Source organism: Typopeltis vanoorti, chromosome 15 (assembly GCF_054136105.1).
Source record: "Typopeltis vanoorti isolate ZY-2024b chromosome 15, IOZ_Tvanoo_1.0, whole genome shotgun sequence".
In the NCBI taxonomy this organism is placed as follows: Eukaryota; Metazoa; Arthropoda; class Arachnida; order Uropygi; family Thelyphonidae; genus Typopeltis; species Typopeltis vanoorti.
Window position 1 is genome coordinate 5,946,980 of NC_143563.1, and position 20,003 is coordinate 5,966,982.

At 38.1% G+C, this 20,003-nt stretch overlaps 1 protein-coding gene and 1 long non-coding RNA gene across 2 annotated transcripts; both read right to left on the reverse strand.

Moving 5' to 3' along the window:
• Positions 1-266: 266 nt before the first annotated feature.
• LOC150098326 (uncharacterized) lies at positions 267-15,016 on the reverse strand. The gene is made up of 3 exons (XR_016549439.1): positions 14,893-15,016; positions 7,501-7,587; positions 267-375 (listed from the first exon to the last, which is right to left on the reverse strand). It is a non-coding gene; the product is annotated as an uncharacterized LOC150098326 (long non-coding RNA).
• A 9-nt stretch (positions 15,017-15,025) lies between these two features.
• On the reverse strand, positions 15,026-19,407 carry LOC150098327 (protein obstructor-E-like; the record flags this gene model as incomplete). Its single annotated transcript, XM_090405152.1, has 3 exons — positions 19,342-19,407; positions 18,118-18,315; positions 15,026-15,093 (listed from the first exon to the last, which is right to left on the reverse strand). Coding segments are annotated over exons 1-3 (315 nt in total), but the record flags the coding sequence as incomplete, so codon positions are not given.
• Positions 19,408-20,003: the final 596 nt, after the last annotated feature.

Genomic DNA, 20,003 nt, shown 5'->3' on the forward strand with positions numbered 1-20,003 from the left:
TTATTAAAGAAATATTACAACAAAACTACTGACGAGATATATCGTTTGATTCAAAGCAAGCAGATACTTCCATAGAAAAATATAACGAAACTGACTCCAACTGTGATTGTTGCAGCTCACTAGAAAATACTGTACATGTACACTGTACATGGCTCTGCTCTTTTACGAGTTATTTTAATCAAATCGCAGCATACTTGAGGTTCACTCAGTTCTTGAAGTGATTACATTTTAAAATGTATAGTATTTGATAAACTGTACGAAAGACATCACGTGTTAACAGCGTTGATTTCTTCCTCTTCTTCAGGCAGAATATCCTCGGACACTGGCTTGGGGAGCGGGGCTGGTGACACTGAAGATTTTTTGTAGTAGTCGGCACTGCAAAAACACGTTTTTTTTTGTTAAGTTTTTTTTTATTTATACAATATAACACTATACTAATAGTAATGTATACACAGTAATCATGGAATTAATTCTTGATGAAAATGTTCTTCCTAATTTAATATAATAATAATTATTATTTTTTTTATTACTTTACACACTATTGGCATATACCCTAACTACTACTATTACTACTACTAATAATAATAATACTTTTTTTATTTCATATGATACATACATTACATACATTTGATTACATGTGATAGGTACATTACATGCTTTTGATTATATATGGTACATACTTTTTAAAAATCTTGGATGAGATGTAATTTCTCAGCTTTCATTCTCGAAGCTTATACATGTAAGCTTATCTGAGGATGACACCAGTTGGTTATTATTTATTGGTTTGTTTGCTGTCTTGGGAAGCTACGAAATCAAATCTATGTTTAATAGGTTGATTTCCACTGCAGCCGTTGATTGAGAAATTCTCACACACACACGCACGCGCGCACACACACACACACACACACACGCACGCACGCACGCGCGCGCACACACACACACACACACACACACACACACACACACACACACACACACACACACACACACACACACACACAATAACTTGGAATGTCTTGATGCATAGCTGAACTGGAAGCCTGAGCGAATATATTGTGTTTCATTAAGTTCGTATGGTGTTTTGGGTGCGTGTTTCTTGTTCATAGTAGGTCCTTAGAGCTCTTTTCAGGCTATTGTAGTTTGTAAGGTTTCTGTATTCGATAGGTAATTTGTTTATCATTTCTAGGATATAGAAGTTTCGGGTGGCCTTTGCGTAGTGATTGTTGTATTTATATGTGATATAATTAGTTGTCTGAGGTCTTGTTATACGGTATGCATTTCTGACTGTCCTATAATTGGCATTGAAATAATGTTTCGGCAAAGCTGCATAGTGACATAAATGTTTTGCTGTCAGTATTTTGTGTTCTGACATTGCAATGTTTATAAGGTCGTGATTTTCTCTTTGTTCTCAAAAGATCAGTTTTGTCATTTTGTACTGTAGCGACATTAATCTATTTAATTTGTAGGGTGCACAGAAAGCATACGTTGTTATAGCGTATCTTAGTACAGTGTTTCTCAACCTGTGGTCCGCGACGATGGGACAGGTGTTTCGCAGGCAGACTTAAATTAATTAAATAAATTTTTTTTTTAATTATCGAAACAAAACAAATTAAAATTGAATAAGTATGTAAAAATCATTGAAATCAAATGGAGCCTTAAAAATACCAACAAATAGCGTCAGAATGTTCAAACGCGGAAGCAATAAAACAATATTGTTTTTCACTTCAACCCTCTTTTATTATTCGTCATTCTGCCACTATTTTAATTTGTAGCTGCAGAATTACGAATAATAAAAGAGGGGTGAAGTGAAAAACAATATTGTTTTATTGCTTCCGCCTTCCCTTGCAGTTTTGTCAGATTTAAAGTGGACATGTGTTATCCACATTTCAACCAATTGCTTGTTGTGTATTGATTTTTATTATTGAAGGTTTCCTTCAACCAAGGCTCAGTATATCTTCGGAAGTGCTAAGTGATACTTGGACAAAGTGTGTCGTGAGTTAACCCCAGTATTTAAATATTTTTCGGAAACATTTTTTAATAATGGAAAAGTGGATTAGAACTAGGACTTTGAAAAGAAGGGCAAATGAAACAGATGATGCTAACCTTAATTGTGATACACGTGTTGTAACGGTGAGTAAATCTGATACTATTAAAGTTGAAGAAACAAGCAGTTCAAAGAAAAAATACAGTAGGATGTAGCAATTCATATTTGGAATTCGGCTTTATTGGTGTGGAGATGGAAGTGAACAGAAACCTCAATGTGTTTTGAAGTGTTGTCGAACGAGTGCATGAAACCTGCGAAACTCCGACATTTAGAACTAAACATTGCGATGTGAAGCATAAGCCAATTGGATTTTTTTAGCGACGCTTAGGGACATTAAATCATGGGAAAGATATGGTTTCAGCCATGGGTTCGATTAATAGCAAGGCACTGGAAGCATCCTAGCTCTTAAGTTTGCGCATAGTGAAAACAGGGAAACCTCATTCTATCGGAGAAAATTTGCTACTTCCAGCTATAAAAGATGTGGTAAAAACTATGTTTGGCAACAAGTTACTAAAAGATGTTGATTTGATTCCTCCTTCAAATGACACTGTCGGTCGCAGAATTAAGGATATGTATGGCAGGTGACGTAGAATCTCAGTTAATCGAAAGAGTTAAGAAGAGCTCTTATGCGTTGCAAATAGACGAGACTACTGATGTTACAGATGATGCGCAGTTAATATGCTACGTAAGATATGCGCGTAATAACAACATTCATGATGATATTCTGTTTTGCAGAACTTCGCAATCCCCAACAACTGGAGAAGAAATATTTCACAGTCTCAATAATTACATAATATACAAAGGGATCCAGTGGGAAAATGTATAGGCTTCTGTTCGAATGGAGCTCGCGCCCTTACAGGCAGGCAGGCATAGTGGGGTTGTTTCTATGGTCAAGTAAGTAGCTCCGGATATGAATTGAGTACATTTTTTTGGATCTCGTCTTCAGTGAGAAGTGAATTTCCGGAATTATCTGAAGAAGCATCGAAAATAGTTTTCTACAACCTATCTTTGTGAGAAAGGATTTTCATCGCTCCTTCAAATAAAAACAAAATACAGAAATCGTCTTAGTGTGTGTGTGTGTGTGCCGATCTTCGACTGAAGTTGACCAATATTGAGCCAGATATCCAGTAACTTTGCAAGGGCCGAGAAGCTCAACCATCTCATTAAAAGTAAGTAGTAACATAATTAGATCATCTTATTTATTTGTTTAATAAAAATTAAAACTTTGTTCAATGATGATACACTTTTAATCGTTTACTTCCAATTTAATTAATGATGTTGCCATATCTTTCAAAACATGCTTTTAGATTTCTTTATGTTATAAATGGCACAGTTTTTCCGAAATGTTGACAATTGCTATATAGATTTTTTTAAAAAATTACAAAAAGTCAAAACGTCGTATATGGAAATAAATTAAAAACACTATGTCTATTTTTGAAGGAAAACTTTAATTCCAATTTTAATTCCAATGTCGAAGCCTATTTCATCAATCAGTTGCTGTTTTAGACAGTAAGGCAAGATTTCATAAACGCCAAAAAAGGTGCCGCAAGGGGAGGATCTACCCCATCCCCCCAGCTACGACTCTGTAACGTACTAGTCCGCAGAATTGTTTTAGGCATTTTACTGGTCATTGGGCTTAGAAAGGTTGAGAAACGCTGTCTTAGTATATTTGGGCATAGTGCTTTGTGTATTAGTGTTTTCAGTGGGAACTATGTCTTTTGACCTGTAGAGTTTGCCAGTTATTGTTCGGAGTTTGTTGTGTAGATGGTTTATGTGGCTATTCCAGTTCATATCTGCATCAAAGTAAATTCCTAGTTGTCGTATTGTTTCAACCTGAGTGATTGTAGTGGTTTTGCTGTTCTGTGTTTTTTATGTTGGAAAGTGGATGTTGGATGGTTATATATTTGTTATCAACTGGTCGAGTCAGTGGATTTCTGAATATCATTAATTTTGTCTTTTCTGAGATGTCATGTTACATATTTGTTTGGGCTAAGCTTGTGTTATTATGGATGGATATTATAGCTGTATCGTCTGCGTATTGGAAGATCTTACCTTTCAGTGGTAGCTGATTAATATCGTGCGTGTAAATGTTGAATAGAGTTGGGGAGAGTACAGCAGCCTGTGGCACACCACAGGTTACTGGTAGCTCTCTACTTTGATTTGACCCGATTCGTGTGATATGCTTTCTATTTTGGAGGTAGTTTGTAAACCACCTGTGCAGAGGCCCATCTATTCCAACGTGTCTCAGTTTTTCTAACAAGGTTTGATGTGTGAGTGTATCGAATGCTTTAGTTAGATCAATACAGACTACCATGGCAATTTTGTTTTTGTCTAAGGCGGTATTAAATACGTCTATAAAGTCTTCCAAGAGAGATGTTGTTCCCTTATTTTTCTGAAAATCATATTGGGTTTTGGGGATAATATGAAACTCACAGCATATACCGAGAGTTTCTTCAGTGTGATCTTCTCCATAATTTGATTGATAATTGGTAATGTTGCTATGGGTCTGTAATTGCTGATTTCATTTCGATTTCCATGTTGTATATGGGTGTGATTATGGCAGTCTTTAGCATACTTGGTATCTGTCCTGTTTTAAATATTTTATTTATTAAATTTAGTAGGATAGGACTTAAACTTGTTGCATGTTGTTTTATATCTTTAGGTCTCATACCATCAATTCCTGGGCCTTTGTTTGGTTTGATTTGATGTATCGCAGATAGACGTTCTGAATTCTTTTATGGTTGGGAACCATAATGTCTGTTTTGATTGTGGTCCAAGTGGAGGGTCACGTTTTGTGATTGGGGGGTTATTTCTGTTCAGTTCTTGAATGGAGTCTGCAAAGTATTGGTTAACGTCATTTGCTAGTTCTTGGATAGGTTTAGCGTCTTTCATAAAGCTGTGTTTTATGGTTTCGGAGGCGGTGGTGTTGGGAACACAATCTAGTATCTCGTTGATCAGATGCCAGGTTTGTTTCATGTTGTTTTGTGCAGAGGTTAATTTGCCTCTGTAGTAGTTTCATTTTGCATTTCTGATTTCTGTTGTAAGGCGATTCCTTATTATCTTATATTCAGTTTTTAAAACTGTGTTATTTGAATATCGCTTTAATTCTTTCCATAAAGCGTCCTTTCTGTGTATTTCTAGGATTAATTTTTGTGTTATCCAAGGATTTTGGGTTGCTTTTGAACGAATTCTGACTTTCTTTGCAGTTTTCTTATATATTTCCTCCAGTGTGAGTTTAATGTTGTTGTTGTATAAGATATCTGCTGAATCTGATGTCATGCGTTCTCATTCTGTTCTTCTTATTTCGTGGTTGATTATTTCTGCGTCGATTATTGTTTTGTGCTGCTTTTCATATGCAGAGCATTGCATGGATATTGTCTTGGTGTGCAGGTTTAGAGCGGTGAAGTAATGGTCTGCTATTTTGCACTTTATGACTGATGCAGTGTAACTGTTTGGTGGTGCTCGGACGTTTATGTGATCAAGGTAGGAAGCAGTGATAGTATTTCCGAATATTTATTCTCTAGTACATGATGTTATTGTTGGTATTAGATTATACATGGATAGTGTGTCTAGGTATTGTTCTTCATTTTCATTTTCGCTTCACAGATTTGAAAACATTTTTTTGTTTCTGACGAGTTTGTATTTGATATGAATTCTGCTGTTAGCTCATTTTTTCAGTTTTTTTCCGTGAAATCTAATTAAAGATTTCCGTAACTCGAACACCCACTGTCCATTTAAATTAATCGCAACTTATTATTGTAATATTACAAAATGATCCCGATTTAGTGAGTCCTCCCCACCCTTCTCACCAGGTTGACCGCGTGTGTTGTCCGTAGTGGTTGAAGTTCTTGATTTTTCCAAATATTGGACATCGCTTCGTCCATGTTTCAACTATTCACCACACAGATTTATCATGTTACGTGTTAACATTTGGTGGAGAATTTTTATATGTGTAGGAGGGGAGTACAATAAATGTCAGTTGGAATAACAAGCCGAGATATAAAAGTTGCACAACACTTCTTTAGGTTTCTGGCACCGATATGGATTGGGGATTTGCCACGTTTGGAATATCAAATCAGGCAGTTCAGCGTTTAAATCTGATCAAAAAAAGTTATTAAAAAGGCATTAAGTTGTCAACTTTAATTAATATCCTCTCTCTCTCTCTCTCTCTCTCTCTCTCTCTCTCTCTCTCTCTCTCTCTCTCTCTCTCTGTGTGTGTGTGTGTGTGTGTGTGTGTGTTAACATCATGAATAAATTGTATGTGCTATTATATGGTGTAAAATGAACATTAAAAATGGCGATATTGGCCTAGTTTTGAGTTTGTTTATTTGGTTTGCTTTCTTTGCAATCACGGCCAAAGCTAGTAAGGCTGTGAGAGCAGTGAATTGTGTTCAGACTGGTTTTGCGAGTTGAAAAAGCCGAGTTTCCTAGATATAAACCCTTTGACTTCTGAATGAGGCCTGCTAACTCACCTTCAGTTGAAAAGACCCAATAAAGATTCTTCGTATCCTACATGGGATTTGAACCCATTCTTTCCAATCAAGGAACATCGTCGAAATCTACTTAGTTGAGGAGACGCGAAGGTTAGTGCGTTGCTGAGCGGTAGTTCAAGGGCGCACAGGAAAATGTTCTCATGTGATAGCAGATATAAGATTTTACGCTATCTCCGCTGTTCTATAAATAATATCGTCTACACAGGGTATAAATAACCTTTTATAGACCACATTATTAAGGAAAATGATATTAAAACGAATTTTAGAACAGGAGTGTGAAGCTTAATTCTTTATACAGTGATGATGTTATCCTCTTCAATAAATCAACTAAAAGTGTTTTTCTTATTTAAATAATTGTTAAAAGAAATTTCGTATAAAGTCAATAATAATATGGCTAAAACTATACAATTAGGCAGAAAAATGGAAACTCTCAACGGTTCCCTCAGTACTAAGGACACCTTACATATTTTAATTATTTGAATAAAAACATTTAGGGAAAATGTTTCATCAAATATGTACGTAGATAATAAAATGTGTAAAGCTGGTATCATGCGAAACCAAGTTAATATTATTTATATAGAGCCACACATAGATCGGCCACAAGAGCGATCTAGAAGACATATTTAAATCAGTTTAAACCCTGTAATATTAAAAATAAATATGCAGGCAAGAGAAAACTCAGATTGTTTAACATTCAAGGATGTGTAAGCTGTGCTAATCTAAGATCGTGTGGTCACTTAAACAGAATGGAAGATAAAAAAAAATTAAAGGTGGGTTGTAATTAGAAGGGTTGTAATTACAAGTACTTTACAATGAAAAAGTGAGAACTATCAAATATCAAAAAACTATCAAATAAGACCTTAAAAATAATAAACCAGTTCAAAGATAATTGTTCATTGATATTATATTTCTATGAGAGTAGGATATTCAAAGAGCAAATCAAAGAACAAAAAAATGGCTTACCATTCGGGGACCTTTTCCGGTTTATCGCACTGCTTGGTGGCGCTGTTGTAGACAGAATACTTCGGACACCTCATCAGGAGCGGGATCCTGCTGAACAAACAAACGAAGAACTGGTTGCAATCCTTTGGATGAGGATATCGTGGGGCGATACCGTAAGGCTCCAGAGTTCCAGGTGTCTTCTCTGGACATCGGAATCCGTTTACAACTGGAAGCAAAATATCACCCACTTCGCTAAACTAAAATTTTCATTTTATCCGCCCCCCCCCCCCCTCCACTCCTTTCTATTCCTTAAAAGTCCAGTTAGGATTTAATCTAAAATATATTCCCGTATTAAACATTTCAGTTCACTGAATTTAAAGTTTTCTCAATTAAAAACATTAAATTTAAACAACCCGCCTCCCCCTCCATAAATTTCTTTCTTATTTGGTATACCCCACTTCTGTATATCGTCTAGTGACCAATAAATTCATTTACTATTCGGTAAATATAATCGTAAAGAAAAAGATGGTTTATCGGTAAGAAGTAATCATTATCGATCCAATTTATACACTTGATCAAAAATAAAAATACGTAAAAAAAATTCGAACTTGAAATTAAGTTTTATATATTCAAATTATGGTGACTTTTAATAAACAAAGTTAATAATGAATCCCACACCATTTATTTAATACGTTTTGAATTTTATTTATATTCGGAAGCTGTATAATGAATTTCGACAGTGAGATGCGGTGATTGATTCATTCAGTCCAATACCCTTGGAGGGTAATGGATGGCAATGCTCTAGCCAATGAAGTTCTAACTGAGGCTCGGCTATTGCTGTTACCCTCCTGCCATGATCAGAGCTTTTATAGCTCAATAACACCTTATCCCTACATTGTCCTCTACAGATAGCGGAGAAGATGAAAAGCATTCTTGCTTCGCCCCTTTAAGCCAGTCCTTATAAGGACTTCGTATAATGGATTTTGCTTTGAACTTTTGATGAGAACGGACGTATTATTTTACATTGAGTCTGATTAGATTTCGCACAAGGTTTTTCAGGAATCTCACATTGAACAAATTTTTCTTGTTCATTTTCTCTACTGCAGTCCATTGGAGTAACCTGTATTATACACAACAGTGCAATGGTATTTTAGAGAGGTAAGTTTTCACTCTGTGCCAAGTGAGTTCTTGACACTCCTTTCCCCTTTTAGTAGGGCATTACAAACTTGCTTTACTTAGCTAGTAGACTTCCGCGTGCGTCTACAGGATCTAGTTGGCTACAGGCCTACAGGATTGCCAAAAGAGGCATAACTGAACAAGAGGTATATCTACCAAGGCGCTCTTTATCCCAGTATGGACTTCACGGACGATATTGTTTAAGCCTTTAGCAAAGATCAGTTACTTGACCTGTTAAAGAAGATATTAAAATGGTTTGATACAGAATTCCCAAGATTTATAAACATATACGCCCGGGTCAATGATCAAGAAGGAGAGGATGAGAATACAGAGAGCGAATTCACAACGGTCCCAATGCCCAAGAACCCTCGACAGATCGACTCCCAAGGTGCACCGGCAACCAAAAGACGGAGGACCTCTGAAGATCTTATGGAAGAAGATCTAACACTACAAGCTTCAGAAGACAAAAAAGAAAAAGCCCCACCGGTGATTCTCCGAGACAAAGAAAAGTGGACCTCGGTTTCAATGACCCTTGGTGAACAAAACATCAACTTCTCCAGGGTCAAAAACACAGATGAAGGAGTTAACATTCATCCCGCTACTGTCTCAGATTATCGCAAAATGACAAAAATGCTAGACAATTCCAAATTTCCCTTCGCACTAGCAAGCGAGAAAATTCTAAAAGTGATCCTCGGAGGATTTTCCGAGGGCATCACAACAGATGAGGTCACTGCTGACCTCATCAGTCAAGGACTTACCCCAATCAAAGTTAGCAGAATGCTGATGAGATCTTGCAAAACGCCAAAATACCTTTAGTACTAGTAGAAATCAGAAAAGGATATATACGAAGCGACAGATATCTGCAGGCTCAAAATTACTACCGAGTCTCTAAGGAAAAGGCCATAGATACCAAATTTGGGCATGCCCAAAATTTGTGCAGAGCAGCCTACAGATGTCTAAAATGTGGTGAAGGACACACCAGCTCCTGCACCAAGCCAAGGAATACACCTACCTGTTGTGCCAATTGCAGAGGACCTCACCCCGCAAACTACAAGGGGTGCCTTTTCCACTCAAAACATCTTGGGTCAGCAAGCGTGAACCCTGCTCCTCCACGTAATGACACCACGAGCAACCAAGCAGGTTGCCCTCCTGTTCGAAATACCTCAACTTCTCCAGCACAAGAAGGCACGCGATCTTCATGCAGAGGCGGCTCGAACTCAGATTCCTTCATCACACGAGCAAGGAAGTTCCAACTTAACATCAGTTCTAACTGCGTCTCTTGCCACCATGCTGCAGGAATTCAGCAAAGCAAGCTCCTCACCATCTTCCAGAAAGAGATTTTATCTAGAAACCCAATCCATACCGACAGCACTATACAATGTATAAAAAAACTCAAACCAAACTCACGATAACAGCATAGAATGCTAGTGGCCTTCTAAACAAAATCCTTGAACTGCAAGAGTTCACTCACAGATTCCATCCTGATATAGTCTTAGTAAATGAAACACATCTCAGGCCAGCTAATAGCCCTAAATTACGAGGCTTCGTGATGTATAAAACAGACAGAGTTACCGCCTGTGGAGGAGGAACAGCCGTATACATCAAATATTATTTAAGCCATAACGTCCTGACCAACCCACAAACCAAGAACCTTGAGATAACAGATATTGAAGTTCATACTAACAACACCGGCAGACGCCGCATACAACCCACCTAGAATCCGACTGTTGGCATCAAATCTGGATTCCATTCTCGGCTCTACTGACTCTATTATGGCTGGAGACTTTAATGCCAAGCATATACAGCTTGGTTCAGCTCCACAATCAGTGGCAAAGTATTCTATTCTATACCATTACTCAACCCAAAACTCAATAGTTACAGCCGGACCTACAGAGCTCACTCATGACAGCCCAGCTGGAAGCTTAGATGTACGTGACATAGTCATCCTCAGAAACATTAGATACCAGTATCAGCTGGAAACACTAAATGAACTATCTTCCGACCACAACCCCATCCTGCTTAAGCTCTAGAATTCTCCCAGAGCACATCGGCCCAGCCCCTGTTATCCACAATAAAGAGGAGATAGACTTTGATGTAAACAACCTAACTAGTCAAATAAAAAAACAATAAAGTCAGTTACCCAAACTACAGTCTTTCACCCGCTCAGTCAGATCCCCAAGGAAATCATGGATCTAATCAGATTAAAAAGCAAAGCCAGAAAGACGTACCATAATACAAGAGTCCCGCAAGATAAAACAACTCTGAATAATTTAAATAGACAAGTCCGTGAAGCTCTGCAAAAACATCGAAACCAAGGTCGGGAAACCAAACTGACTAACCTAAACCCAGAGGACAACTCCATCTGGAAATTCTTGAGAACCCTCCGCACTAAAAGGCAACTTATACCTGCAATTCCACTGACAAAGAAAAAGCAGGAGCTCTAGTTGACAGCTTGGAAACTCAATGTAACCCCTCTTATGAAAATCTGAACATCAATCTTATCTACAAGATTCACCACAGAGTCAAGCAGGTCATAACACAACAAAAGGATAACTCAGAAGATATCACACCCACTTCTCCAGCAGAAGTTATAAATATCATAACCCATTTGAACAACAATAAGGCTCCGGGTCCAGATGGAATCACAAACAGAATAATCAAACTACTCCCCGAAAAACCATTGCGCATCTAGTCAACATAATCAATGCCATCCTCAGATTCCAGCATTTTTCCATAACTTGGAAGACGGCGGATTTCACGCCAATCAAAAAGATTGGAAAGAACTTGCAACTCCTCGAAAGATACAGCCCATATCAATATTCTATCCAGTCTTGGAAAGGTAGCTGAAAAAGTCATCCTCACAAGGCTTCAGACAGCAACGGATAAGTCAAGAACTATTCCGGACGAGCAGTTTGTATTCGAAAAAAAACCATTGCACAAATACACCGACTGGTCGAATATATTACTGCAGGGCTAACTTCTGGCCCCCCTGCTATTTTCTATCTACATAGCTGATATTCCTCAAAACCCAAGTTTAACAATCACTTTATTATATGCAGATGATACTGCTTTATTAGCAAGACCTCTCAGCCCCAAACTGGCTATCAGAAGACACCAAAGCAGAATTCATACACTGGAGAAGTGGCTGATGGACTGGAAGATCCGAGCAAAGGATCTTCCAGTCCATCAGAAGAGTTCAGCCATACTGCTCCCCGAAAAGAAGGTCCAGACTAAGGAGGACATACACCTGCTAAGAGTCAAGATTCCATGGGAGACTGAAGTCAAATCACTCGGCGTGATGCTTGACAAAAAACTCCAATTCACCAGTCGCATAAAACACATAAGCTCGAAGACATCCAAAGTAAACGCGCAACTCTACCCCGTGATCAACAGAAGAAGCAAACTGGACACTCAGAACAAACTACTCATATACAGGATGGTAATACGCCCAATCATCACTTACGCATCTCCTGCATGGAGCCATAACTCGGATACAAACATTCAAAAACTGCAGAGGATACAGTATAAATGCCTGAGAATGATTCTGGGCGCCACATGATTTATTAGAAACTCCCAGATTCACAAAGAAGTCAACATTCCCTACATCACATCCCTCCTTCATGATCTAGCAGAAAAGTTCTTCACCAAGACAAGCAATCATCCAAACCCGCTGATCAAGCAAGCTTCAGACTACAATGAAGCAGAATTCTACAAATACAAAAGACCCAAGTCGATCCTATGTTCAGCTGAATGCAGCTAATCTCACTTCCCTTCCAGGGCGAGCTTAAAAACTCAATAACTCTCCACTCAAAGAACTTCCCTTTCAGACAAAGGGGAATATGAAAAGCATTTATGCTTCAGCCATCAAACCAGTAACGTTCTACTTCGTAAAACTCCATCCATCCCTAACTGTACAGTTTTCGAATTTTGTACAGGATTTCATATCTGGGTGCATATTCAATGCGCGAAGCTCAACTCCTCGAGTTGCAATTAGTCACCATAATTGGTATAAAATAATAATTTATGACGCATTAATAGTTAAATAATCCATTCAGATTATTATTACACGTTTCATATTATTCTGTCAATTAATTTAAAACAAATTGCTGGAGTAACTGCAGAGAGTTTTATTAGACATTCATTAGAAAGTGTGAATTAATTATAAACTTAATATTTTAAAAGTTCAAATTATTTAAATAACTGCGTAAATTTTATCGTACATAATATTTTTAAAATTTATTTTCATTAATGATGGTTTGATATTTAATTATTTTTTAATAGTAAAAACATTACAAGCTTACTTATTTCCATAATTCATAGTATTCGTGTAATTAAAATTTTAAAAATTACTTTAAAAATACTTTTAATAAGAAGTTAGAAAATTGAAATATTTATTTATTTTTTTACCTTAAGCAAATGAAGAAGCAAATGAAACATACAGAGATCATAAGTGTGAAAACCCACTCAAATCCCAATGGGATGAAGGAATAGTATGCAGAACAAGAAGGCCTAAATGTGAAAAATAATGAAATTAGGTCATGCCCAGTAAGATTACTTAAACCTTTAATTGATTAGAATTATAGACACGAATGAAGAGTACCAAGATGCTAACACTACAGTAGGATTAAATCTCGTCTTCTATTTTTTTGAATCGTTTGAAGCCCTACCCCACCTTCCTAATCTTATTGGGACAGACTGTGTGCCTATTTATTAATAAATTAATGATACATCTATTTCCACGTCTCTGAACTGTAATATTGTTTCCTTCTACTGTACAGCAGCGACCGAGACACGTGATATTATTCGCATGCTGCATGACTCGTTCTTGTATTCAGATTTTAAATGTCACTACCAGTTCTGCCTTCTCCCGAATTAAGCTCGACATATTGAGCGAAATATATAGGAGTAATAAATTCTAATTATATGAAGAGCCAAAGGCTTCAATTCGGTGACATGACCTTATTTAAGTTAAGGGATATTACATCCCATATTGTTTCTTAGCCGAATAAGAAACTCAAAGAGTTTCATGCCGAATATAGAAACTATATCAAGTTTGGCGATTCCAAGCGTAAGCAAATACCTGGATAGTGCAGCACCTGATCCATTTGGTAGTGCAAACTGAGGCAACTCATAGTAAGGGTGGAGCAAGATCCGATCACTATTCTTGGTATTTACCCATAATGTGAAACCCAGCTCCTAGGAGCTGTATTACCGTCAAATTGAAGCCTTTGGCTCTTTAATTTATTAGGACACCTTCTTGGCAATTCTTATAATAGGGTATATGTAAGTTCTGTTTGCTACAAACTTGGTATTATTTAGGTCTACCTACTCACTGATGAGACCTCAATAAAGGTTGAAACCGGTCTGGGTAGTGACCTTCTCTCATAATGTAGAACAGAAATACAGCTCCTAGGAGCTAAGTTCACATTATGGGTAAATATCAAGAATAGTGATCGGAACTTGATCCACCCTTTCTATGAGTTGTCTCAGTTTGCACTACCTAAGAGATCAGGCGCTGCACCATCCAGGTATTTGCTTACGCTTCGAATCGCTGAACTTTATATAGTTTCTATATTCGGCTAAGAAACAATATGGGATGTAATATCCCTTAACTTAAGTAATAAATTCTGTTTGGTTTCCTCTTACATGTGTGAAGCTGTCATTTAAAACATCATACTATGTCTAACGTGCACGTCTGTATTAAACATCTAGTAATTTTTTTAAAAACAAATCTCTCAGCCCCAAAAATTGCGTAACACGGAAGTTTAGTTTGTGACGATTCCACCCTTGAACCTACGTTCAAATTAAGAAAAATAATTGGAGCGAATCTCTGAAACGGGAATGTATTAAGCAGAACTGCATCTAGCATTTTGGTGGAAAGGGGTTTGTGCATCACCCAAAATATGAGAAGGGTATTCTAATATCAAGTGGATTTGGGGTTTGCATAATGTTAGCGGGCTGCACTGGGGACAAGTATTTGAGAAGAAGGGGGACACCACGAGTTTGGCAGGATGAAGAAGCTAGGCAACATTTGATAGGATGGTTTGATAGGATGTTATACTGACGATATGGTACGATGTTAATTAGGAAGATATTCGAGTTAAAGAAAAATTTTGATGTCATCGAGAATTGAGGTAAGCACAGCTGAAGAGATAAAGAATACAAGAAACAATATTAGAACAGAACCACTTTAAGATGAACAGGGTAATAAGTCAAAAAGCAGTTTTCTCTACTTACTCTCTCGCTTCTCTTCGCATCCCTGGACCATGTGATCCCATTCGCATGTTCCCGACTTGGGGTTGAACGACAGTCCTTTTGGACAGCGCATGGCGTTGCCCACTCCATCGACGCACTGCCAGAAGTGGTTGCATTTGTTGGCGTCTTCGTGAGGAAAGATTCCGAATCTCCTTGGACAATGAGGGGTCGTGTGGGGTTGCTCTGAAAGTATTAAAATTACCATTAATTTTCTAGTACGACTATTGTGGGGCAAGCTAGAGATCATCCCTGGAAATTAAGTAAGAATGTAGTTAGCAAGGGCGTGAGGGTTGTTTATTTTGTGCTCAGAGAGTGGGGACTGAATAGAAGGAGTTACCACAGTCATTTGTGAGTGTGTGTGTGTTGTAGTGAACGAGTTCGAAAGGAAATATGACAGGGATTGTGTAAATAGCCGACTTAGCTCAGTTGGTTTAGACGAGCCCTTTAATTGGAAAGATCCAGGTTAGAGTCCCGTCTATGACGTGAGGAACCTTTTACCCTCCGGAAAATTGGGATTTTCCTTCCTTCAAAAGAGGCAGTCCGCTTCCGTGAACACACACACACACACACACACACACACACACACACACACACACACACACACACACACACACACACACACACACACACACACACACACACACACACTCCCACTCCGGGATAAGGTTAAGCAATGCATTCCGTCGGATTTCGGTTTCGAATTTCTACACGATGAAGTGTGGGTCAACACATAGCGCACAATCCTCCTCCTACTCAGGAGGAGGAGGAGGATTGTGCAAATGATAGGTAATATTTGTTTTCGGAATGTTAGTGAACTTCCCGCGATGAGTCTTCAGATTCCATGGAAGTCCCTATTTAATGGTAATTCTCCAAAGAGGTCAAAATTCTCAGCTTAAAAAGTTCTGAAAAAGGAAAGAAGAGAAAAACGATATCAAAATCAAAATGAAACGGTCTTCCACTGATATTTCTTCTTCTTCTTCTTCCTTTACGTATTAGGCCTAGTTTTCTGTTACAGTTACGTATTAGGCCTATTACGATTCGAAACCGGAAATCCCACTGAATAGGGCGGTCAATCTTATTCCAGGAGTGTCCTTTGTCAGTAGATGCGTGTGTTCACGGGGTAGGTTTGTCCGTCCATTCATATTTATCATTGTTAAATATATAAAAGTGATAATGTTTAATCCGATAGAAATAGAGCGTATTAAAGATCCATTCTAATTTCGCAGCCAAAGAAAAATTACAAGTTTAAAAAGTATCCAAACATTTGACCAGGAGGTTAAGGGAATACAATCCTCGGCATTAGTTTTCAACCGTTTCGAACGTGTTGGTTCTCATCAGAGACTAGGTAGAAGCATTAAGAGGAGAAGAACCCTCATTCAATACCAAAGCACTCCAATGTAAGAAAGTTCTATTTAACATAACTGAAATGATTTTTCTTCGGCTAAGAAATAAAAATGAATCTTTAGCCACCCAACTGGCCACACGCATCAAATATAACAAAAATATACGTTTCGTATCCACAACATGTATTCTATAATATCCAAAGGTTATACTGACTTCAATGGACACTTGGCCTCCATGTAAGTACGGACGTATACACGTCCAGACCAGTCTATTTGAACATCGCTGAAATGAATCCTTTGGCTCTTTTTCGAGCATTACAATTTACGCAAGAACCAAGTGTTCACTTATATAAAATACAACTCAAGACATTTGATTACTTTGCCATCGATTGAGAGTTTTTGCTCTCTTCGGCTTGGCTTCCACGGATGGAATGGCATCTATGGCCTCGGACCTCTGTTTATGGTGCCAAGAACATTGAAATCCGAGAGATATCTGACCATTCTGGACAATGTAATGCGTCCCATTTTGTGTTCTTTCTGCAGAACTGATCTTTGTCTCTTTCAGGAAGACAAATGTGGTGATGTTCTTTCATGAACATCACCGCACTTGACTGGCCTCTACAGACCCCTGATCTCAATCCTCTCTGTAGGATAAACTAGAGGTGGAGGTCAAGTGACGTCCGCCGCACAACAGTCCAGGACCTCATTACAAGCTTACAGGAAGAATGGTCCAAAATTCCCATTGATCGCTATCGTACGCTCATGAAAAGGATGCTCTGCAGTCATCGCAGCAAAAGGAGGTCCTACGGCGCCATGGCTGTTTGTTCCTTACTATGGTGTCCATTGATTTCTTTCCAAGCAGTGTATTTTCCTAAAGTTAGACGGAACCTTTGTTTTTCGTGTGGAAGCAGCAGTCCGGATAAGATGGAAGAAAAACAAACGCCAATGCTAAGAAGGCGAAATCATTTACATCTGAAAAAGATGCAGAAATTACTGACCATATTGAGAATGTGGTCCCTATTGGTGCAGATAATTGATGTTCATGATGAATCTCATTAACAGGCATCTAATTTTGTCCCCCAATGAGCAACTCCGAGTTGGGCAAGGGGAGGAAAAGAGAACTGTTTTCCAAAATGAGACTTTCCTCATAAATTAACTTTTTGCTTTGTTTTGTTTTGTTCTTATGAATGTATGAGATTTTGGTTCGTATAAATCTGCATACAATTATGTAGACGTCTACACTTCTTTGTGTTGGCCATGTCAACGTTCTCCGTTGCAACAACCTGAATTGTCCCAGTTTACGCCTTCAACGATCCTTTGCGGGCATCTTCAATTCTTCATCGCACGCCGAACACGATTCTTTCTGTGTTAAGTGGAGGCACTGATCTGTCCGGTATGTTTATTTTCCCGCAGCTTTGATCCCTGACAAGTGCATTATCCGCGATTAACATAGCTGGTTTCGTTTTGTTTTTCCCTTACCGATCAGGAGTTCATTACAACAGTTTTATTTCTTTGATGGGCCCCAATTTTCCGTGTTTTTTAGCAAGTGTGCAGCTTGAACTCAGTCTTTTAAGATTCTTTAGCACGCTAACGTCTAGTAAGTGGGCGGCATTCTTAAGGATTCGTTCTTTTTTGCTGTTACTGTTCGCATGTCACTGCCACTGCGTTTTGCAATCACAGAAACTCACCACAAACATTTGCAGCTATAAAACTGAGAAAGATCTCGTTAAAAAATGCAAAAAAAAAAAACTGAACTGTTAGTTCGGGTTGTTTGTATTTTGAATAAAATGTAATGAATTTTAACTTTAATTATTTAATACAAACTATTTGAAAAATAAATGCAACACTGCCGTTCGCTACTCACGTAATTCGGTTCTGGAGCCGCAGTCCACATTGAAGGGATAATCGCAACGCTGGTAAAGAGGGGAAGACGCGACAAACACCATACCGTCAGCACACATTCGGACCGACGAGACGCCGTCTCTGCATTCATAGTATTTGTCGCATTGATCGGGATCTGCGAAGTAACCCGAACTTGAAGGACACGTGAACTCTCCAAAAGCTGTTTTTCAAAGAAAAAAAAAAACAGTTCATTATTGGCACGTGTGTAGTTTGTCAGAAGTAAAACAGTAGTTGCAAAATACAGGAAAAACGAGAGGAGTCACTGAACAAGTTTTAAACTCACTGCTTGTAAAATCAAAATCAAACTCGTTTGGAATTTCGGTGGCCTTCCTCTCTCTCTCTCTCTCTCTTTCTCTTTCTCTTTGCAAGGTCCCTAACATGTTTTTCAATTCCGAATTTAGAGCCCTTAACTCAGAAGCCCAAATGAACAAACATCATTTTTGCCTCACACTAAGAATTGGGTCTGCTATCATAGGAAAATGCAGAATAAATAAATAAAAAAGAGTGGATAAAGAATAAGTTCAGAACGGAAAAGAAAATATAGAAAGAAGGAAAAATAAGGAAAGAATACACATCCGGAAAAAAAAGAGAAGAGAAGCAGGGAGTGAGTGAATGAGAGAGAATATGGCAAGAACGAACATTAACAGGGAAATATAAAAAGTGGGAAAAAAGAAGAAAAAAAGCGGAGAAGCAGAATAAATAACATCACAAGACTTAAAGAAAGAAGAAAACTGACAAAAATAAGGGATAATCGAAATTCCACAATTATACTGAGAAAAATGATTCTCTGATGTGGACTCATCAGTAAGAAGGCAAATAGAAGCCTGTTGAATGCGTCTCTGAAGGCAAGTTCATGTTGATTCGTTATCCGTGCTCTAAATTGAGTGCCGAAACCGGACCTAGGAGACGCATGCTCAAAACTATTTATGGTATAAACATTTTAGATTCAAAGCGAATTGTTTGGATTATCAACAGCATTTGCAACCTCCATCTAATCACACGCAAAAATTCAATGTAAGATATACGGCAGATCCTCAAGTCCTCGAAGAAACTTGAAAAGATGTTAAGAATTTTTCTAAGAAAACATTACCATGAGGAAACTTTAAAATAAAGTTAAAAAACTATTACCTTACATATAAAGGAAATACTTTCTCGGTTATCCATTTAAAAATAAGATCATGCTCACCACTTTGAAAGCCGACGCAAATGAACACCGTTAGAAATAGCTTCACCATGGCAACGCTCGTTGAGAGATCTTGTGTTACCGAGATATTTGCTTCCCCAATGAATTGTGGAATTTGTGAGTACTTCGAGAAGGTTATTTGTTCAAATCTCAGTGGCTGTACCGCGCATGCGTCTCTGACACCACTGGAGGGATTTTTCGAGGAACTTGTTTGCGACACTCGGATACAGAGGTGAGTGTGTGGAACTTTTTTTTTTATTTACTGGAGAAAGAAGTGGAGTCTGGAGGACGAGTTTTTTTAGCACTTCAGACTGGCGAGTTTCTCAGCACAGTCCGACTTCGTGATATATTTGCCCAATGGGAAGAATTGCCCACTTTTAATGACAAATGGATTTGATAGAGTATGGTTGAATGGGAATTAAAAACACAGATCGTAAACCTTTCATTTCGTTTATTTTATGTCCCTGGAATAGACGATTAATTCGGCTCTTCGTAGTACATCCTTTGGATAAATATGCAAACGAGGGTCACGCTGATTCGCCGATGACATTGATGTCGTACAGGAAATGCGACGATTGCTGAACACAAAGATTTAAAGCTCGTCAAAGACTTCATGTTTGGCTAAGGATTGTCATTTGAGGTCAAAAGTCATCAGCGTCGCCGAC